At 41.4% G+C, this 23853-nt stretch overlaps 1 protein-coding gene and 1 pseudogene across 4 annotated transcripts in view; one reads left to right on the top strand and one right to left on the bottom strand.

The window, feature by feature from the left end:
- TRPM7 (transient receptor potential cation channel subfamily M member 7) overlaps nucleotides 1-23853 on the top strand; it is a 224113-nt gene that overhangs the window by 93952 nt on the left and 106308 nt on the right. For all 3 annotated transcript variants that reach the window (XR_015050321.1, XM_085850121.1, XM_085850122.1), the window contains 4 exons: nucleotides 1984-2118; nucleotides 10313-10366; nucleotides 14795-14935; nucleotides 15105-15260. Coding sequence is in view for 2 of the 3 variants with exons in the window: in XM_085850121.1 (XP_085706247.1) it covers nucleotides 1984-2118; nucleotides 10313-10366; nucleotides 14795-14935; nucleotides 15105-15260 (486 nt within the window). In the remaining variant the exon portion in view is untranslated. The remainder of the gene's footprint in view (nucleotides 1-1983; nucleotides 2119-10312; nucleotides 10367-14794; nucleotides 14936-15104; nucleotides 15261-23853) is intronic.
- Nucleotides 16620-19405, bottom strand: LOC147015404 (uncharacterized; annotated as a pseudogene). Its single transcript, XR_015050322.1, has 3 exons — nucleotides 18329-19405; nucleotides 17719-18227; nucleotides 16620-17635 (listed from the first exon to the last, which is right to left on the bottom strand). The product of XR_015050322.1 is annotated as an uncharacterized LOC147015404 (transcript).

A 23853-nucleotide genomic window follows, 5' to 3' on the forward strand; every position in this document is an offset into this window, starting at 1 on the left:
CAGATCAACATGTCACCTACAATCTCGTGCATCTACCTATATATAAACCACAATGTTTGTGTATTTGACTGTCCCCCTTCCTAAGGACGATTTAAGAAGGGTTTTAAAGGCCAATCTTTTAAAACGACTGTGTTCACTACCGTCTACTTTTCAGGATAAAAAAAATACATTTTTCATAAAAGAGTACCCATGTCTCTTCGATTGGAAATAGAAGAGACACCCCTTCTGGTAAAACTACCAAAATCAAGAACCACTGGCTCACCTTCACTCTTTCATTCCTTTTTTTCCCCTCACCTTTGGAATAAACCTCCACATACTTTTCAATTCCACTCTTCCTTCCAGGTGTTCAAAACAGCTGTTCACCACCATCTCTTATCTTCCCCCATCCAAAACCATGATCTTTTCTACCCCCGCTAATCCACCCCAAACCCACCTCCTTCAAATTCCCTGCTTTCCTTCCTGAAAGTCCCTGTTGTGTAAACACCTTGAAAGTACCTGTAGTGTCCATCTTGTTTACCCTGTGTACCCCACCCCCTCCCTCTACCTTCCACAGATCTCCTCATGTGTCTCTTCCACACTGCTTTTTTTCCTTCCCTCTCCTTCCCTTCTTGTCTCCTGCTCCCCTTGTTATACGTTCTATGTGTTAGCTCTCATACGTGCCTTGACAATGTATTAAAAAAAACAAAAATGCAGATGGTGACTTGCATCTGGGCCTAAAGTTTGGTGGGCAGAAGCGTTTAAAAATATTACAATAAATACAAGGCACTGGGAGGTGAAATTCGCTGCACATGATGTGCAACACATGCAGAGTAAAAACAAAAGTCTTCATTTCCATCCATAGGATGTCTCATAAATAAAGACGATATAAGCACACCTGATGCTAGGCCGAAGCTTCCGACTTTGGCACCTTCACAAGGCTGTACCGTCAAAATGAAATCTCCCAGAAGATAAAGAAAACATGATCACATTTGTACATGTAGTGTTTAAAATAACGCTTCTTCTTGCTAGGAAACATCATATCTTCCTATCTGAATATTTTAAATGAAATAATTCCAACCCATCATTTTTGATGGGCTTTTACACTAGTTAATGAATGCAATGGGAATTCTGAAGCACTTCACATATTGGGCGCAAGACAGTTGCGCTTCATGTGCCTGTCTCCCCTTTTTTGGAACTCGTGCATTGGGGGGTGTTGAAATTAACAATGCTGAAAGGTGCTCAAAACTTATTGTGCATTGATCCAGATAGACCTTGTTTCATTTCGTCGATTCTGTATGGCTTCGTTCTACAGTGGAGAATGTGCGGAAAGTGCATAAAGGTATAAGGGGAATCTTGTTCATTGGACAGGAAATATATTTTGGTGTGGGGCTCAATCATAGAAATGCCTTCTAGAAATACTCATGTTGAGTTTCCTTGGACATAATTTTTGCAGATAAAATATTTCATTTTTTTCAACTCAATATTACGTTCATATATATTATAAATATATGTGGAAAAATTACGGGCCCAGACCGGGATTCAAACTCAGGTCCTTTGTCAAACCATCCATCTGGGCTATCTGGGCGACTCACCGGCCAAGTACGCAATTCCTCCACATATAGAAATGCCACTCTCTTTCCCCCGCTGCTTCCGCTTTATAATTGTTCATATATCTATTGTCGGTGCGAGTTCCTGGAGGTTTCCACAAAAGTCCAATGCATAAAAATATCCACAGAAGCCCAGTTTTTTTTTATTGACATGGAGCCATTTGATACAGTATTCACCCCAACTGAGCAAAGCAATACCATAAAATGCTTTTTTGTTTTTATCCTCCAAAATGAAAATGCAGTTTGTGGTTAATTTGTCTGGCAATGCTTGGAAATTCTCCAATGACTGTAAACCTCTTCTGTGTTTTTGCACACCTTGCCATCATGACAAATGTGGAAATAAATATCTGTCGTCTGTACATCAACTGGCCACCTAATATGATTGAGCATGTGTGAGGTGGGGGCACTGGAGCGAGCTATGCTGGATGCGCTGGTGATGGATCGCATGGAGTTTGTTAAGCTGCTCATTGAAAATGGTGTGAGCATGCACAAGTTTCTGACGTTTCCACGTCTTGAGGAGCTCTACAACACGGTATGGCTGGAACCTAACCCCCCCCCCCCTTTTTCCATAGGTTCTTGGTTTTAACTATCATGGTTTGGAATATCACAGCATTTTTCAGGAGCATAACCCCCACGATATTTAAAGGTTTACTATATATATATATATATATATATATATATATATATATATATATATGTATATATATATATATATGTATATATATATGTATATATATATATATATGTATATATATATATATATGTATATATATATATATATATATATGTATATATATATATATATATATATATATATATCTATATATATATATATATATATATATATATATATATATATATATATATATATATACTGTATATGCACCATATATTTTTTGGCATATAAGTTGATTCTTTTTTTAGTATTTTTTTTCCTTGAAAGTCTGGATTTTGAAAGACAGAAAACACATACTCAGAATCGATCGACTTAACTATGGTTTAAGACATTGATTTTCATAAGTGAAAAAGATTTGCAAAGTGTGATATTTTCTGAAATCAATTGAAAAATTGTTAATTTAAAACGCACTACAGAAATCATTGCCCCGAACGTTTTTCCGATTGGTTGAACAATTAATACATATTTGAGACAAATATTAAACAAAATCATTAAAGGTCCCCTGACATGCAAAACTTTCTGGTTATTTATATATTAACTTGACCTTCCTCGTGAAGAAATCACCCATGTTTTTTTTTTAATCAAAAATTGGATAAGTAGAGCAATATTTCGATCATTTCTGGTGCTTTTCACAACTTGCTATGCCCGCCCCTAAAAAAGTTGACCAGCGAATCGCAGCGTTGCCGTCACATACAGAAACTCGCACAGAGTGGATTGACTTAAGATCTCTAGTCTAGACCAGCGTTTCTCAACCTTTTTACCCTTGTGGAACCATTGAATAGTTTTCATGTCTCAGTGAACCCCTGCATAAAAATTATTATATACCATTATTAATATCTAGCTCTTTTATATTTTTAGTTCACGTAGTTCACGTGGTAAATATAATATATTTCTTTCGGATACCTGGTTTAAGGAAAAAAAATGACCCCCTTTTTGTCAAATTTATTGGCAATGAAAAAAAAACATACTACTCATTTATGACACCTCACACCGAGGTTGTAATTCACAAAAAAAATTTTTTTTTTTTTTGAAAACGTCATTTTTGAAAGTGTTTGTCAACCCCGAGTCTGTTTGACAATTAAAAACACACCTCATGTAACTTGATCAACAAAATTTAAACAAATAAAGCTGAAGCAGTAAAGGTAAGCAGTAGACCTCACCTTGAGAGAGAGACTTCGTGCTAGGAAGCACAGAGAAGATAGATGGACACCGTGCATGCGTCCCGTACTTGAGTCAGTCACTCAATGATACAGGACGTCCACTAACCAGTGAGGGCGGTTTCACACTGGCGCCATACAGACATCCTTAAATACATTCCCTATGGTTGTTATAATTGTAAATAATATAAGAGGTTGAAGCCTTTATTATAATAACCAAGGAGTTTCCAACAATATACCGTGCGTGTATAGTAAAATTACGAAAATTAAATCAAACAAAAACTACTCAAAAATACATTAGCCTATTTATTACTGTTTCTCGCGGAACCCCTTGCGACCTCTTGCGGAACCCTAGGGTTCCGGGGAACCCCGGTTGAGAAACACTGGTCTAGACTAGTCCGATAAATCTGTCGTCCGTCCAACTGGTCCAATAAATCCGTCGTCCGTCCGACTCGGCCGATAAATCCGTCGTCCGTCCGACTCGGCCGATAAATCCGTCGTCCGTCCGACTCGGCCGATAAATCCGTCGTCCGTCCGACTCGGCCGATAAATCCGTCGTCCGTCCGACTCGGCCGATTAAATCTGACGTGCTGTAGCTTTCTTTTATTATTCTCTTTTCTTCATTGTTTTCTACTCTCTCTATCTCTCTCTCTCTCTCTCTCTCTATTGAGTGCAGCCTGTGGCTGCTGGTTGCATCATTGGTTGGGACGCGGCTATGCCGCTGATGCAGTGTCCCCCTTACCAGTACACTGGTGCTCATTTTGCCGACCTCGGAAGGATGACAGGCTGAGTCAACCTCCTGGTGTATTTTAATTCAGCGTCCAACGAGGCTTGAACTCAGGACCTGAGGATCCCAAGCCGCCACCCTCACCACTAAGCCAACACCAGGCTTATTGTTTTCTACTGGCGCTACATGACAACAGTAGGAATAAAATAAATAAAAATGCAACAGAACGTCAGATTTATCAGACTACTCGAGACAATTGTGTCACAAGGTGTGTTCTGCACACAAGTTCTCATCGTATCCGGACAGCGAGATTGCCTAGTTTTATGCGCGGAGAGATACGGCCGATGACATGCGCCAGCCTTGCTTGCGATTTATTCGCCGTGGAGAACCATGTCCGCTGCGCTGCGTTGGTCACGTCACCTCACTAAAATATTTCTGATATCGAGCAGTATGCAAGTCGAATTTACATTATTGAATTACGAATAGGATTTAGTCTAACCAGTTGTTATTGCCAAGTCTTCCTTCGATATCCTCCCGATCATAATGAACGCCGGGAATTTCATCGCCATTTTCCTCTGCTTGTCCTGCTTCGGGCTCGAACTGCTAAGGCCGTATTTCATTTCCAGCTGCCTGAACTTCACCTCCCACGACTACGATATCCGACAATTCTCCATGTGACTCAGACCAAAATCCTTCATTTCTCTCACACTCACTGTCATTACCAGACAAATCAAAGTCCATGTCATACATTATTAAAAACCAAATGTTCGATTTTTTTAAAGCAGAAATGAACGAAGCGATTGAGTGGACCAATCAAATGTGGAAACACGCAAGAAGCCAATAGAATCACATAGACCACCAACCCGAGTAATTAACGTGCAGCCTTTGTAATCCTGTAGTTGACGTCATGTGGGTTACGCCCCTTTCAGGAGAATTTTTAGGGGCATTCCCGAAGAGGTTTGTTTTTTTAATTTTACATTTTGCAGAATGAGTATTGTGAAAAAACATTGTCAGATCTGAAATCACGATGAAAAACTCCGATAGGACATATATAAATGAAATTTCAGTACTTTTGCATGTCAGGGGACCTTGAAAGAAAACAAATTAAATAGACAAATGGACAACTAAATGAACAGTTACAGGGGAACTCACCAAAATGTGGGGCCGAGATGACTTGTCGGGGCAGGAGAGGTGCAGCTGTGTCATGGAGGGGTTACAGGGAGGGAGGTATGCCTTCATTTCTTGGATGAACTGCTTGAAACATTTGTGGTTTGGGAAGGCAAAGGGGAGGTAAGCCTGGAGTGATACTGTGCTCACCTCACCATGATTGGGCTTTCGGGTGAGTCACGTGATAAATCTGGAATCGAGAAATCTTTGTGAGTGTCAGAGAAGAATTTACGCCTCTTGTTCTAACTGGCAGTTTTTCTAACTACCATAGTTGATTTTGCTTCGCCTTATCCTCCAAATCCACTTATTTATAAATGAAGGAAAGAAAAATGGGAAATTAACCAATTCGACTTCCACTCCACATATAGGCCAAAAATACTGTGTGTGTGTGTGTGTGTGTGTGTGTGTGTGTGTGTGTGTGTGTGTGTGTGTGTGTGTGTGTGTGTGTGTGTGTGTGTGTGTGTACACACATATACATGTACACACATACATAATATTATATATATATATATATATATATATATATATATATATATATATATATATATATATATATACATTTACATACACGAGTGCGTGCCCGTAGGTGTGTGGCCGAACGTGCAAAAAAAAATAAGAGGAAGAAGGATTGTGACGTCATAGCACCGTGTCCTGTCTGGTTGGCAAATAAATGGCCGTAACTTGGGAACTGCTTGTCCGATTATAACTTGGGAACTGCTTGTCCGATTAATATCAAACCTTAAAAAGGTACATCCACAGGGCCCCAGCAATATTCCTGGCAAGTTTCAATTAGATTAGACCAGTGGTTGTCGAGAAACGGTGGTCACAGACACACACACAGACAGACATACAGACAGACAGACACACACACACAGATTGCTGGAATTATAGATAGATATACATACATACATACATACATACATACATACATACATACGCACAAACATATATATATATATATATATATATATATATATATATATATGTATATATATATATATATATATATATATATATATATATATATATATATATATATTATAACAGAATATACAGTGCCAGGACACTGCTCGATGTTGCTCCCCTCAGCTGGAACCCATGCATCATCACTGTTTTGGGGCCTACTCCAGTACAGCTCCTCATGGGCGGCCCCAGCAGTGCAGCACACGTACCAACAAGCGACATCAGCCCACATGCTCATCACCAGATATCATTGACCAGATATAGATCCCCACAGACTTGCCTTAACATATGAATGGAATCACTGCACTCGCCTCTGCCTCCAAATCCACAATGATGCTATCACTGCTGCCTCCTGTAATTGCGTCACAGTATTGTTGACTTGCTTAGATGACGCTCCAATAATCTTGAGGAACTTCAGCATAGACTTTGCCACAAAACCCTTACAACCCACTTACACTGGTAGCACATCACACATCCACCCACGGTCATCACACGCTTCTCTCACCACTTCATACCAACACAACTTTCTTTCATATGCCCATTTCATATTTCCTTCCAATGGTACTGTCAGCTTCATGATAATAACCCTTTTTACCACATCAGATCAAATAATTAAATCAGGTCTTTGTTGGATGACTGCAATATGAGATGGGAACCTCAGTGCTCTGTCCAAATCTGTGTCGATCTGCCAGCCCACCCCTGGCTTCAAAATGCATGCTGCTCCTTTGATGTTGCTTTACCTTACTTTCTCACCCTCCTTTATGAACGTGATAATGGTCTTCTCTTTTATGTCTGTCTGATTTGTTTGCCTCATCACAAAGCCTTTTCGTAACCTCGACAATCACTCGCAAAACCTAGTTATGTCACCAAGTATACCTGGCTAGAGATTTCGGGTAACCAGACAGTACATGCTCTAATGTCTCTCTTCTACCACACTTGGTACATTCTACTGACTCAGCCAATTTCCATTTTGCCAGATTCACCGCAGTTGGCATCTGGTCACACATTGATAGAAGTGCAAAGATTAGTCGCTGTGGCTCCATCTTGCACGGCAATGCCCAGCTAACCTTCTGCACAACCATCTCCCATGCTGTCCATGCTCCTTGCTGAGGTTGACTTATAGCTTGAACCGTTCTTCTCTCCTCTTCCATACATTTAAATCTCTTCGATAACCATCTCTCGTCCCCCACCTGCACTCACTTGTGGCCACCGTTTCTGTTCTTTCCAACCAAATCCTTACCTGTCTTTCTGCACTGCCCCGATGATTTCCTTCATTTGCATCCTACTCTCCGCATCTTCAACCATCTGAACATCGCACTTAGTTCCCGTTCTTATCTTTGGCTCCAGTTCACTGATCACTGGGTCTTTTGAATCTCGAAGCATCATTTGGAATCTGGTTTTCCCAATCTTATATTCTTCAGCTAGTGACTTAAATGGAAACTTTATCTTTGAACTTCTGATGTATAACACCAAACTTGCTAACATTTTTGGCAAACTCAACCATTTCCGCATGTATGAATTGACCATCTTCTCCATCCTCTCCACTCCTGTTCGAGTAATCTCCTATATCTAGAAATGAGGCAACAACCCAAATTGGTAGCACCATATCTTATACCTCCCTGGCAAGCTACAACCATCAATTGTAGAAAGACCCTGCACAAGTTCCTTCTACACCTGGATTCCTTGATGCCTATCTGTTAACGGTTGTGCATACCATCTGCCAAGACTCTTAACTGGCTGTTCATTCAATGTAGGGATTCTATCCCCAGCCATGACAAAATGAAGCTCTTTCACTTTACATTTCTTTATAGAAAGACTCCTGCTCTTCTTTGGCTTAAATTCCATCCAGCTACATTTAATGAGCTCTTCTCGTTGCTTCAACAACATTTTAGCTGCTTCCAACTCAGGAGACAGAATGGTGATGCCATCCATAAAGGCCTTTATTGGTGGCTGTGGTTTCTCCCCACCTCGAACTACACCAGTTGATACTCTTTTTGTCCCACGAATAATTACTTCCATAGCCATAACAAACAGCAACGGTGAAATCACACTCCCCATTGGTATGCCCGACTTCAAGTGCCTGCCACTTGGTTGTGTACTTCGGTGTAGAAAAACGCATAAGAAAGCCATTGTATTATTGGACAATCACCTCCCTCACCTTGTTGGGGACCCAGAAAATATCCAATGCTTTGGCAAATAGTTGACGCTGCACTGAGCCATATGCATTTGCCAGGTCCAGCCATATAACGTAAAGATCCTTTTTCTCTTGCCTTGCATATCGGATAGTGTCCCAAATCATCTCCACATACTCGAGACATCGCAGAAAGCCTGGCACACTTGTATCTCCTTCGACTCATCTTATTTGGGGATATAAATCCCATTTGCAAAACACCAACATTCTGGTATCAGCTGTTTCCTCCAAACAACTCTGAGCAGCGACCACAATACTCGTAATAGCCTTGGACACTCCTTATACACCTTGTACGAAATCCCATTCAGACCAGGGGCACTCTTCCAGCTTTCCACACAACCTCTTGGATTTCCTGCCACCGAAAATCCAAGAGGTCAAAAGTAACTCCTGGCTCTGGTGGGTGGTCAAAGCCCCCAAGGTCTGGCATGTCCACTGATCTGAGTGGGTTATTATAAGTCTTCCTCAAAATATTATATATACTTTAACATATATATATATATATATATATATATATATATATATATATATATATTCATATATTAGGCCTGCGCGATAATGGAAAAACCTACTTCACAATAATGGGCCTGATTGTCGCGATAATATAACTAGAACGGCCACTCGGTAGAGTGCATACTTCCTCCAGGCTGATTAGTTTACATTTTGTATTCCACTGATAGGCCAGTTCTGGATTCAGACCTGAACTAAAATTTAATCAGCTTGTTTTTGTCAGCTAACCAACTCATCCACCAAGTTTTGTCCGAATGTGTCCATAACTTTTTCAGATATCGTGCTATATATCATTTTACCCCCATCACTCAATGGTGAAGAATCCCTTAAAAAAATTCTCGGATGCGTATTCAGATCTTCACCAAAATGGAATCGATTCTTCCTTCACCAAAATACATGTTCATAATGATCTTCACCTTCACCAAAATACATACCTAACCTGCCCACCAAGTTTCGTCCGAATCTGTCCACAACTTTTTGAGATATCCTATGTGTCGTTATTGGCCCTTTCTCTCAATGGTGAAAAAACAAACAAACAATTTATCGGATCCAAATCCGGGTTTGGATCTTCACCAAAATTTAATAATTTTGTCTGTGTCATATACTGAAGCCACCACCAAATTTTGTCCTAATCCGTCCACAACTTTTTGAGATCTGCTGTTCAAGAACAAACAAACAAACAGACAGACAGGGGTGAAGACATAACCTTCATCCACCTTCAGTGGTGGAGGTAATTAGCGATAATGGTTAGAACAGTGAGAAGAGAACCTACGGGACCAGTGAGAAGAGAGAAGAACGACATGACCTGCTTGTCCTTATCCTCAGTGCCTAAACTCCACACACTGAAGACGTTCATTTTCTCGATCTTTGACATGATGTTGCCTTGAGTGCTTAACTTCATGCACAGACAAAGCGCAGTCAAACGGATCGCCAAATTCGACACCAAAATAAGTTTTGGCACCTTGAGTAGTTGGTTGTTTGTTTTGATGTTTATTGCTTAATAGCATACCATTCAAATTAAATCTTGGAGAATATGCATTACATATTCTATCACCTGATTTATTTCATAGCACTGCATTTAATACGGTTACAGTGTATCTTTTGAGATAAACTAAACACACTAAACGCTAAACACAGCCAATATACCATTATCGTTATCGCAATAGCAACTGGAAAGTGCGTTAATTGTCCCATCGCGATTATCGCCCAGACCTCATATATTTGGTTGCACATCTGCAGTTGTGTCCATTTATCCATCATGGCAGATGTGAATAAATGCTTTGCAGTTTGTTTGTTTTATAGATTCATCCTCAACTGTTCAATTTGTGACTTTTGCAGAAGCACGGACCAACAAATCCCTCTATTTATTATCTTGTACGGGATGTGAAGAAGGTGGGCCTTACTTGTTTCGACCTTTTTCAGCCACACGTTGTACAAGTGTGCATTATTGTTTTTCCAGTTTTGCAATCTTTTACTTCTTTCCCTTGTCTCTTTTTATTTATTTATTTGTTTTCCCTCCCTTTCTGCAATTCTTAAATTGTATATTCTTCATCAAGTTATTAATCCGATCTTTCTCATCATTTACTTTTAATGCAAGCATTCCAACTGCAGGACCGGTTTCGTTAAGATATTATTTATAACAGGATCCTTTCTTATATTAAGGCGCTGTCGCACCTTGACGATTTAGCCAGCATATGCTGACTTATGAAAAAATTGTCTAAAACGCTGGCACACGTCGAATACGTTATGGGTAAGTTTTGTATACGTTAAGAGCACGTTGAAAAACACTGCCATACGTCGTAGTATTCTGGCTTTCATCGTTGTACTTTGCGGTTGTCCTCAAATTTTAGCATGCTTGAAATTTTACGACATATGCCATCGTATGACTCACACATTCCGCTACGCTGGCCATAAGTTGAAGGCACGTTATGCGATCGTTAACACATGTCGACACACGTTACTTAAAGTTACTCATAAGTCGAAACACGTCGAGGTAATGATTTGCATACCCGAAACTTATTTATAACCTATGAGTAACGTGTTGTAGGCACGTTACACGAACGTTGACACACTTCGAGGCACGTTATGCGATCGTTTACACATGTCGAGGCACATTACTTGTAACTTACTCATAAGTCGAAACACGTTGAGGTAATGCTTCGCGTACCCAAAACTTATTTCTAACATATGAGTAACGTGCTTTGAACCTATGTGTAACGTACCTCCAATGCATATTGACGTATGTAAACGTATTTGATTGACGTCTTCCGGACGAACACAGAACTTACTGAACGTGTTCCTAATTTACAGCTACCATATAATGGCGTATTGGCAGCGTTTCAAAAAAAAAAAAAAAAACCACAATAATTTCCTATATTTCGTCACATGCCGTTACGTCACGTCCGATTGCCTCTTCAGTTTGCTCATGTCTTATTCTTAGTTCCTCCTCTGTGAATATTTTCTGTTTGAGGATATTGTCACGTCAACGTCGAAACTTAAAAGCAAATGTCCGAATATATTTTAAAATTCGTGATAGACTAAAAAAACAATAATAAAAAACAACAACAATAACAACTTCAGATATTTCGTCATGTGCCTTCACGGAGCCAAGGACAAAAAAAAGAAAATGTGCCTTGACCAAGATAATAAGTTTCGGGTCTGCTCAACATTACCTCGACGTGTTTCGACTTATGAGTAACTTTCAAGGAACTTGTGTCGACGTGTGCCAACGATCGCATATCGTGCCTACAACTTATTCCCAGCGTAGCGGAATGTGTGAGCCATACGGTGAGTACTTCGTAAAATTTTCAGCATGCTTGAAATTTCACGATGTACAAGACGTACCACGAAATATGACAGCATACTTCATCGTTTTTCAGTGTGCTCTTGACGTATACACAACTTACCCATACCGTATTCGACGCGTGCCAGTTTGGTTTGGCAAATTTTTCATAGGTCGGCATACGCTGGCTAAATCGTCAAGGTGTGACTACGTGGTTGACACTTTCAATTTCCAGGCGGTTATGATTTAAATCGGCGTGCGGCAGCTTTTTAATAGGCTACGCCATGAGTTCGTCGGCGATACGTGCAGCGCGCTATGCCTAAGTTGAACTATCGTTGGGCATAGGTTGTGAACGCCGACAACAGGCTAAGCATTCGTTGGTACAAGTTATCTATAAGACAACGAAACGTTCTGTGCCCGTTACTAATATGTTATGCATACGACCAACACGTTATGAATTCGACCAAAACTTTAAAAAAGCATCAAAATTTCAGCGTACGCCAACGTTATACATCCATTTTATACGTTGCCATTGCTGGCTAAATCGTTAAGGTGTGACAGCACCTTTACCAACAGCATCTACCAGTTATGAAGGAAATCTTTTTTTTTTTCCCAATATAAGGTCATTGAGATTCTTGCCAGCTTCTCAAAACAATGGTAGTACAAAATTGAAGTGTTTGTTCAGGGTCATTATCCACGTTTGGTCATTCAGAATAATTGGAGTCGAGAAGGGTATTGTTTTCTGGGTAAATAAGTTGTTTTAAAAATAAACTCTACTTTTGAGTAAAATCGTGAGAGTGGATAATTACACTTAGTGTAAGAAGCAAAATGGATGGTGTGATGATTTGCCATCTGAGGGTCCATGATGTTGAGGTTTTCTTTTTTTGGATGCATAATCGAGGCTTGTGGAAAAGATAGCTAGTACACTGAACGGATCAGGATGTAACAGACAAAAATAGGATGGACAAGATGGACACAGGAGGGAAAACTGGAAAATTGGAAGGAGTAGGGATTTTAGTGGGGTGAACGAGGGGAGAAGAGATCATGGTTTTGGAATCGGGACTATCTCAGATGGTGGTGATCAGCTGTTTTGAAGATCTGGAGGGAAGAATGAGATCGAAGAGGATGTGGAAGTTGATTCCACAGGCGGGGAAAAAGAGGAACAAATGAGTGTAGGTGAGCAGTGATTCTGAATTTAGGTAGTTCTACCAGAAGGAAGTTGATGGTGGACCATGTGTGCCCTGCAGAAATCTGGGGGGGGGGGGGGGCAGGACGAAGCACGGAAAGAGCTGAGGATGCAAGACTAGAAAGGAGGCTGGAGAAGATGGAGAGACCACCGACCCATCTACGATGGCAAAGTGATAGACCCAGAGACTCAGCTTCAGCATGGGAGATTGTCATGATCTTAAATGCCTTGGTTTCCACTGTGTCAAGCTGAATAAGATGTGAGGCAGGGAAGCCAACCCAGATGAGAGAGTAGTACTCCATCAAGCTGCGGATGAAAGCCTTGTAGATAAATCGGAGGTCAGGTGTGCCAATTTGTATGACGGAGAATGCCCAGTTGGCAATTGGCTTTGGAGGCCAACTTTTGAATGTGGTTTGCCCAAGAATGAACATGGCTGATGGTGAGATCCAGGAGTTTGAATGACAACATCCTCAAGAGGATTGTTAAGAAAGTCAATAGGGGGTTTGCCATACGGTCCTTTCAGAGAGAGATTGTGAGAATGTGAGATGTCAGGATTGAAAGACATGTTCCAATTAATTGTCCATCTTGTGATTTTTTTTTTCAAGGTATGAAAAGAGGGAAGAGGCTGCTGCTTGTCTATCAGAAGGATGGAAGATTTCATGGCAGAGTGTGGAGTCATCAGCAAAGAGATAAAGAGGATTTTCCAGACTCATTGAGATCATTGATGAAGTTTAGGAATATTATGGGGCCGAGAACACTGCATTGGGGTACTCTAGCTGTGACAGGAAGAGGAGATGGAAGGGTTCCATTGAGAGCCACACATTGTGTACAAGAGTGGATGAAGTCAGCAATCCAAGAGCGGAGTTGGCCTTGGATTCCACAGGCAAACAGTTTGGAGAGCAAGGCAGGATACCAGATTGTATCAAAAGGTCGAGATATGTCCAGAGACGGCCCTGATCTTGTGTCTGATATTGAGGGCCTCTACCATTGTTGGGAGAGTAGAAGCAGCATGCCCAAGGTCGAGTGACCAGGTCTGAATCTGAATTGATGATCTAAGATGAGGCTGTTGGAGAAAAGGAATGATTTTATGTCAACTGAACTGTGATTATGGATTCCATGACTTTGCTGATGATTGGAAGTACAGTAAGCCATTTGGACTTTAGTTGAGGGGATATGTTTTTGCACCTTTTTATGTAATTCTGTGATGTTGGTTGATTTCCAATTTCCCAGGTGGATATAGGAGACCAATCCTGAAGTGTAAAAATAAAAAATATATAAAACGCAAATATACGAAGCGCGGATGTTGAAGCAAGTCACACTTTATGACCCGCAAATGCACAGGGTCTGCAAATAGCGAATCCACGAATCGTGGTTCCAAAAGTATTTTAAAGTTCTAATGCAGTGCTTACTTTAATATTCATGCAGAGTGGAAACTATATGCCTCTCCATCTGCACAGCATTCTCCTGCCTTCTTGAACCAAATTAGTTTCCTATTCTACTCATATTTTCATATTCTCAGATCTTATTTGCAAGCCAAAAATGACCACAAAAATACAATATTTTGAAGCGAGCTGTTTCATCAGAACCTAGACACCTGGCAAGATATGAGGGTCCACTCTCTTTATGGGCACAGTGCACCACGTGTAAACAGGAGTTTGTGGGGTTTGATTGAGAGCATGTACTGAGGCGAAAAACTCAGGAAAAGTAAGAAAATAGCCAGGGCTCATAAGTGCTAAAGTCTGTCCTTTGTTTCTAGTGAAGCTTATGTTTGATCACTCATTTGTTTCTGCTTGTTGAAGTTCTGCAATTGTATGTATATTAATTGCTGGTTGCTCAAACTCCCATTCCACAGAGCAATCTGCCTCCTGACTACAAGATCACACTTATTGATGTGGGTCTCGTGATCGAGTCACTGATGGGTGGCGCTTACCGCTGCACTTACACAAGGAAACGTTTTCGTATGTTCTACCAAAATGCCTTCGGCCAACAAAGGGTATGTATCACATACTTGATTGTGGAGGAATGAGGCCTTAAATTGGCAGAGGATACAAGTTGTGTAATCTCTCTGCTGAGGGGTTTAATTGTTTGGATGTTTTATGATGAAGTCTAATGCAATTTGTGATCATGAAAAAGGAGAGGCTTCAACTGAATCTTTGCTGCAGAAATATGCCAAGGCGAGTAATTCTTCTACGCTGCACACAAGCACGTCCCAACTGTTCAACCAAAGGCATCCTCTTTTTGGAACCAGTCTGGCAGAGCATGACTCTCAAATGCGCCACAACCACTTCCTAAAAGCAGCACAGCCTTACAAGCCCAAGGTTTGCGACAGTTATGATTTCTATATGACAAAAAAAAATATTGTCCTGGTTCTGAAAGTTTCCCTCTTTGTATTTAATTTAATTGGATGAGTTTTTGATAATCTTTGTTCATTTCGGGTTTTGTGATGCAAACGGCACACCAATGGAAACTTCCTTTTGCTTTGTGTTCTCAATAACTTTGAGGATGTTAATTTGTGTGTATACACCACCTGGCTGCTGGTTTGCATAACTCCTGAGGGTTCAACTGATGCAGTGTCCCATGTGGCTCAAGGCAGGAATTTTGAATCTGACCCTGTTGCCAGCACACAAAACGACCAACCATTTTCATATGCTATCATGAGATCTTTAATATCTGGTGCTAAGACAGGGAACAGGAAGCTTAATATACCCTTAAAAGGATGTGTACTCATTCATGCAACCTGCTGCTTCTGAACCACCAGAAGGTACATTTTGATAATTAGACCTGGAATAAACTCAAGACAAGCTAACTCAAAGGCGAGAACATGACTGTTGAATTAATCCTATCAGCCTTTTGATGGTGTACATTGTTGTATAGTTAGGGAATTTTAGCAAATTGTATTGACCATCTGTGAAAAAATTGCTTACCAAAAAATTTCATCACTAACGTATCATCTAGGTGTCTACTAACACCTATCAATTAGTGCAAACCCAAATCCTTGTGGAAAATTCTGGGGAGGCAATCAAAGTTCGGGTGTTCAGAGGGCCTGCGCGAAAAAAATCAGAAAATTAACTTTTGCCAATATTGACTTGTACGATGTCTAACTCGGGGTTTTTGGGGTGCTGAATTGATTCCAACCATTATTTTTGAGAACAAAAAACACTCCTTGATCATATAAAATGTATTTTATTGACATTTTTAACAGAACTGTGCTCAATGGAAATGTTGCTTCGTCAGCTTTTACAACCTTATTCATCAAACTCCCCAGTATCTTTCTCACTCATCTTGTCATCCAGCTGGTTTATGTTCAGCAAGAGTTACCATGACAGATGCCGCAAGCAGAAATACACTTGACTCCTTGCTTTTTTACAGCAGCACCTGAGTGAGCTGCAGTCCCCCGCACAGTTGCAGCTGGCAAATGTCAGGAGGTAGTCTGGTGCAATGGGGTCTGTAGAAGGGACTGGTGCATATCCTTGCTCAGTGAGTTGCCATCCATAGTCCCTGCCATCCAAGCGATGTCCCCTGGCTGCAAGGCTGGAGGGTCTACATGAAGATCTGCAACAGGAACAAACTTAACGTCTGCCAATCCTACTTTATTTTTTGGAACAAAGGATAGAATCTTCACCTCTGCTGCTTTGAGGGTTGCTGCCTTCTCCTCAACAGTTATCTGCCTTCTTGGAATAGTTGCAAGAAGCTCTTCTTATCTCTTCGCAGGGGCCGGAGATGTCACGAAGATGACGCCCATAGCATGGAATGCTGTGTTGCTGTTTAGTGACACAATGTTCAGATCTATATTATCACCAACACATTGTTGAACTGTGCTTTCTTCTGGAACGAAGATGGCAAAACCCTCATCCATCTCATCACTATTCTCCTCTTGCTCTTCTGCCTGTTCTGGAGATAGGACAGCATCGACTTCTGCTTCCTCAATCTCTACGGCTGCTGCTTCATCTTTTTCTGTGACCATGATATCCTGATCAATGCTCCCAAGTCCGTTTTTCACGTTCAAGTAACAATACTTGTAGCGATGGAGCTCAGCATATGACTCAGAGTATCCTAAGTGATGACAACGGTCAATCAACCACTTGGATCCAAACATGTGGTCAAGTTGTATCGTGAGTCCGAGTTGAGAGGGCATCACTCCTGATCGAGGGCGATAGGCTTTCAGTAGGTTCCGGCCCCAGACTGCTACCTTTTCATCTGATTTCACGATTGGTTTCAGTAGCTTCTGTAGGCTGTTGGGAATCAGAGTAAGCTGGTTCTGTGTATTGGTCATGCTCTCCACCGAAGGGTACTGCTTCTGGTCAAGTGGGACTCTTGCCAAGTCTCCGCAGATCAGGTTGATGGCAGTTGAAATGGTGAGTTCTTTCAGTTCAGCATCGTCCAGCGTTTGTGAGGGGTTGAGGACCTGCTGACGGTAGTCTCGAAGGATTGCGTTTGTCATGTCTCTCAGACACACAATATCTGTTCTTCTCTCATCTGATGTGAAGTAGAGAGACTCCTCATACTGTTCCTGAAGCTCTATTCTCAGATACCGTGGACTGTGTGTCAGACTTTTGTCCTTGCTGGGGTCAAGCTCTTCCATCTTCCTGTGGATCTCTGCAAGAGTTGTAATACCGTGCTCCACTCCTTCATCTATCCATAAGCACAGTTTCTCAAACAGCAACTGTCTCTCTTCATCAATCGGCCGTCCGACCTGAAGACAAAAATATCATTTTAAATTAAGCCGAACTTATCATTTTAATTTTCATTTCATAAGTGCATTGCTATTATAATTACCTCGGGGTTTGTAAACGAGTGCTCGAATAGGGTCCTGCACCGAAGATGATAAAGCGCCTCTTCTGCTACCAAGTCTATGATCCCAGACAGACGACCGGCAACCTCACGTCCCCAGGCATCTCCTCGTTTCAAAGCTGTCTCCATCAAATTCCTTTTCAGTCTGTCCTGGTAGCGATTGTCAGGCGCACGATACAACTTCCGGGCTCTGCCTGGATGATGCCACATATATGCATGATTAAAGTATTTGACTTTGAGTGGTAGAGTGAAGAGAAAAAAAATTGAAAAATATACATTTGAACTTGTGCAGGACTCAGTAAACGTGCAACTTACCAGGGTTTCGTTCCAATGTTCCAACGTTGATGCCTTCATCACAGAGTATGCAAACATCACGGAAGATAAGATGCGCTGATGGTGTTTGGGAAGTAGAGCTGGAGCCAGGTGAGGTACTTTGCCCAGATGATATCCGGCGTTTTTTCGTCCTGTCTGAACATCGGCCCTCTCATCTTGTTCTATGGAAATAAAATTATTGTTTAAAAAGCAAATTTGAGATTATTATTGTCGTTTTTATTTGTAATGCTACTTCCTTTGAATGATGAATAAAAAAACTTACGATTAGCTGTTTCAGTTGCAGTGGATATACTTCTCGCACGACTGTACAACTCTGTTTTACAATCCACATGGTATCTCAACGTGCTGTCTTCTCTGTTGTTCCAGTCCTCATTTAGTCTCCCGATCAACGCCGCATCGCCTACAAGCTCAGAATGTTTAAGCTCCATGGGTGGCCTTTATTGGAGACTTTTGAGAGCGTATGCTTTTCGATCCCGGAACCACCACAGATGAAACACCTCAAGCCAGGTTCAGTCACATCCTTGTCCATACTGTCCTAAAAAAATAAGACTTTTTTTTGTAAACAACAGACAGGACATGAAATTTTGACACAAAACAGACAGAACACACATACAGTGATGTGTTTTAACATTAAGACCACTCTACGTTGTTGTTAAAACTCTACGTTTTAACATTAAGACCACTTTAACATTAAGAGGTCCACTCTACGTTGAATATATTCAACTTCTATTGAGTCCGGTACACAATTTATAGCTAAAAGCTCTTAGCTAACGTCAGCTAACACAGAGAATTCTACTGAGCATGAGCACAAGTATAACCAACAATATAGCAGTGGTTTCAAAAATGTTGTATGCTGGTTTCAGCACAATTTGAACAATCTCAATCAATTGAGCCAAATTACCGCAAAACACAGTCTGAGATATCTAAAAATGTATCATATCAATATTTTACGGCCAGGGATTAATTTTTCCTCAAATCTAATGGTTGGAATCAATTTAGCACCCCAAAAAACCCCTAGTTAGACATCCCACAAGTCAATATTGGCAAAAGTTAATTTTTCCGATTTTTTTTTTTTTTCGCGCAGGTCCTCTGAGCACCCGAACTTTGATTGGCTCCCCAGAATTTTCCACAAGGATTTGGGTTTTCACTAATTGATAGGTGTTAGTAGACACCTATATGAATACGTTAGTGAAGAAATTTTTTGGTGAGCAATTTTTTCACAGATGGTCAATACAATTTTCTAAAATTCCCTAACAAGTAGACCTGCATGGTTTTTAACCTGCCAAAGACAGTGTTTGGGTTGCTGATCTGGGAATTTCACTGAGCATCGTTGGTAAAGCTATACTATATGTGTGTAATACTGTAGCACAGACATTATGTAAAGCCTTTGTAAGAGCTGAATGACAGAGGTTGGTAGGTTTGATCTATTATGTGGAATGCTAGGTAAAGCGATTACAAAATATAGCTTCAACCATGACGAAACCCCCACCACCACCACCACCCCCCTCACTCCCCCAAACCCCCTACTTGTCATTTGGAATGAAGTTTTCCTTTTTATTCCTAGATTTGAAATACATTTTAGGAGAATATAGATATCCATGTGGGTTGTTCTAGCTTGATTCCTTTTCCCTTTTCATAGGTGGACAAAAAATCAGCTAGATTCAGGTCTGTTCAATTGTTTTATTTTTGTTTTTTGTTTTTAAGCTCACCTGGAACATAGTTCCATACCTGGAACATAGGGATGGCGAGTAGTCTGTCCATCCGTCCGTCTGTAAACACTTGCAACTTCTTCTCAAACTGCTGAGGGGATTGTGATCAAACTTTGTTAAAATGATCTTTGGTGTGGTGCAACTCAAGTTTGCATCCCCCCCCCCCTCTACCTATAATTAGCTCATCGTCAGGTTTAAAGATCCCAAAAGTGCTTGAACTCGATATAATTTGGGCACCATTTTAGATTACAGGAAAACCTTCAACAATCTTCTTCTCTCAAACCGCTCAACTGATTGATGTGAAACTTTACATTTGTGATCGACTTCCCATGGGAAAGATAATTATTTGTTCATAATCACATCAGTCACGTAGTATGGCAGCCATATTGGATCATAAGAAAACCTTTATAAAAATCCTATTCTGAAACCGCTTAACTAATCGATGTGAAACTTAAAAGATATGACAGACGACTACCTCGAGGAATGTTTGATTAAATGAAGCTGAAACACCATCTGGCCACCAATGATGTCATAATCCAGAAAGTGGGCAATATCTAAAAAATATTAATTAAAGACACCTTGAGGCTGCACCTTATCAAATAGGGCTAATTTTGACACATCATCATCATATCAAAAGTGGGCCAATATCTTTAACACTAAGGCTCATAGACAGCAGGCAGTTGCATGACTGTGAACATCATGTCAATACCACCTGACCTAAAATCGTTATTCTAAATCCAGCTCTTATTTCACTCTGATCCATCTGTCACTCTACTTTTTGGTGACCAGCCAGGTAAGCAACAGGACCACGAGTCTTCTATTTTTGTATACGGTCTCTTTTTGTCTCATATATTTGTGCTCAAATCTGATAGAGAGATTGTGATAGATTTTTCACTTTTGAAAATCGTATTACTCGATAACCACACAATTGCCTTTCCAGTGGAATGCATATACCCTGTTGAATAGCTTACAGGAAAAGTTTCATTGAATGATGTGTCAAATACATCGTCCAGAGTTATTTGCATTGCTTGTAATATACTTATGACTTTGATGTAAATATTGTGGAGTTTTGTGCATTTTGTTGTTTTTGTATTTGACAGCAACAGAATGGCAATGGGTGGGGTGGGGAGTGTGGGGGGTTGTGCAGAGTGCCATGGGGTGGGATGCATTGCCTTGTCCTTGTAATCAGTATACTGTACACTCGGTTAGCACCCTTATACTTTTAATTAGCACCTCGGGCTAATTGGTTGCATTTTGCGATTACCTTTTTGGTTGAAACATTTGTATCAGAGATAATACAGCCAAGATGAGCAGGAACGGTCATCACGTTCTTTTACCCTTTCCAGCTCTTCATGTGACCCCACCCAGTCACACCTGCCTCACCTTTGTCACTTTGATTTGTGTCTTCTATGTCATTACAAACCTTGAAAGACCTCCAAAGATTACTGTTTCAAATGTACATTTTAAAAGGAAGATTGGGGATGGTTGGGGGAGTGTTTATTGAGTCCTGAGCCACATCTTCATTGATCACTCGTATGCGATTTAATATATTTCCAAAATAATAGAGCCAAATTTACTTCTCTGTTTTTATGCCTCTGCTGACGAAGTCGCCAGAGGTATGTTTGCAGGTGGTCCGTACGTACGTACAACCGTCCATGCTAATTTTCTCTGTTTTCTCTGCAACCGCTTATCCGGTTTCCACAAAATTTTCACCATAGATGCGAATACTCGTTCAGAATGTTTTAATGATAATTATGACATTATAGGTCAAGTTGTGTGGCAGCCATGTTGGAAAAAGGAAAACCTTTGGCAGTCTGTCTTCGAAACCACTCCATGGAAAATATTGAAACTTGGCACATGTCAAGGAATCCCCATGGGAAACAAGTGTCAGTTATTGATGATGTCATAGGTGGCTTCGTGAAGACGTCATATTTGCATACATCAAGCGCTTTATCCAATCAGTATGAACATTTTTGAGGATCATCTAGGGCCAGGCCAGATTAGATCTGTGACTTGACACAGGTACCATGTAAACCTGTACTAACCTGTTTCATGGTCTGGTTGTCGGTGGCTAACCCATCTCCCCCACCAGGTTTCCTAGTGAGGAAGGTATATGGATATGGACACCCAGCAGGATTAAAAACAGAACCTGTCAAAGGCTGGAGGATCTCCTTGTGAGCCAACGGCCATCCATATCTAGTGCCCAAATGTGTCTGCGGACGTCGTCCTGCAATTGGGTTACTTTTTCAAGGAGGTAGGCGGCGGGATTTACACTCCAGCCACCATAAAACGCTTAATTCCGCAAAACACATTTAAATAACGCAAAGAAAACTAAAAACCCACTCTGTGGGAGTACCTCCTGTGCTGCTGCCCTTTGCAGGGCAGCTCACTGTATGACAGGATTAGGGCAAAGTCTGCGGGATCCCCATTCTTTGATGACAGGTAAAGCACGGGGTAAACTTCCTGGGTCAGATTGCGGTGGTGCGTGGCAGAGTGGTGCTGATGTGTCGTCTACCAGATGATGGTCTCCTTGGGTTAATCTGAGGTGGTCCCTTCGGGTGGGTGCCTGGAATGTCCTATCCCCAAGAGAGGATGATCACCTCTCTCTCTTTTCATCTGAGCTCAAGCGTTTGGACATCGGTATTGCAACACTCACTGAGGTTCAGAGACCGGAATAGTGGTGAGATCGTGGCGGATGGTTACACCAACTATTGGTCTGGTCGCTCTGATGGTTACCATGCCCAAGGAGTTGCTGTAGCTGTGTCCAACAAGCTGACTCCCATGATAATTGAGGTAACACTGATCAACGAGCGCATTATGAGACTAAGGATTTGTCACTCCTTCGGTGTCGTTTCCCTGGTCCCTGCATATGATCTGACAGGTAAGTGATCTCACTGTGAAGGACATTCTGTGTCGTGCTCAAGTCTGTGGTTGATCAGTGCCTCAAGTGAGATACTCTCCTAGTCTTGGGGAATTTCATTGCATCGACTGGCACTGACATGGATGGTTATGAGACGTGTGTTGATCCCCATGGGTCTGGAACTGTGAACCAGAATAGCACTAAGTTCCTTCATTTTGCACTCAGTCATTGACTTAGGGTGGCTGATTCATGGTTTCAGTGCCCAAAGACTCATCGCTGGATTTGGTATTTCAACACTGGTGATGTGTTAAACGAGATTGACAATGTGCTCTTTGATGGTCGCTGGAGGATGATCCAGAACTGCAAGGTCTCCTGGAGTGCTCTGTTTCTCAATACTCAGCACAGACTTGTTGCAATTCTGAAGTTGCAGCTTAAATCCAGGAAATGATACCATCCCAGCCTCGGTTGGATGTTGGCAAGTTCAAGGATGAGAGGGAAGTTGAGGAACTTGCGAACAGGCTGAGTGGAAATTTGGGGGGTCTGGGTGCTTTGGAGAATCCTGAAGAGTTGTGGAGTGATGTTGTTGGTGCCTTCACGACGAACATCCTTGATGTTGCCGGTGGATGTTTTGGAACTCACCGTAGGGCAAAGAAGGAATTTGTCTCTCAAGGAACACTGGATACCATTCAACAGAGTTGCAGGGCCAGGCTTAATGGCAGAGCTGAGCTGTTCAGGTGGTCCAGTGAGCCTCGTCATATTTACAGGGGAAATAATGCATTGCGTTCCTCCAAGCCCGTCCCACAGTGCACTGCAGTTAGAGCGGAGGGTGGTGGGCTCTTGACAGAGGAGTCCGAAGTGAAGGCCCACTGGGCCGGTTACTTTGAGTATCTGTACCTAGCTTATCCACCAGCTGTTGAGTTAGATGTCGAGGGTGTCACTCTGCCAATTGCTGACCCTCCATTCAACTGTGATCCACCTTCGTTTGTGGAAACACAGGCTGCGGTGATCTGGTTGGAATGGGGTAAAGTCCTGGAATCTGTGGCATCCATGCTGAACTTCTCAAGGCTGGTGGAAATGCTGTGCTTGTGACATTGCATGCAGTTTTGTGCTCTGTTTGTAACGCAGGCATCATCCCATCTGACTGGAAGAGGGGCCTTGTCTCTCTCTGGAAGGTGAGGGTGATCGCCAGGACTGCAACAACAACTGAGGGGTGATGCT

This window comes from Eptatretus burgeri, chromosome 12, assembly GCF_056783735.1.
Source record: "Eptatretus burgeri isolate ZD-2024b chromosome 12, Ebu_testis_v1, whole genome shotgun sequence".
NCBI lineage: Eukaryota > Metazoa > Chordata > Myxini > Myxiniformes > Myxinidae > Eptatretus > Eptatretus burgeri.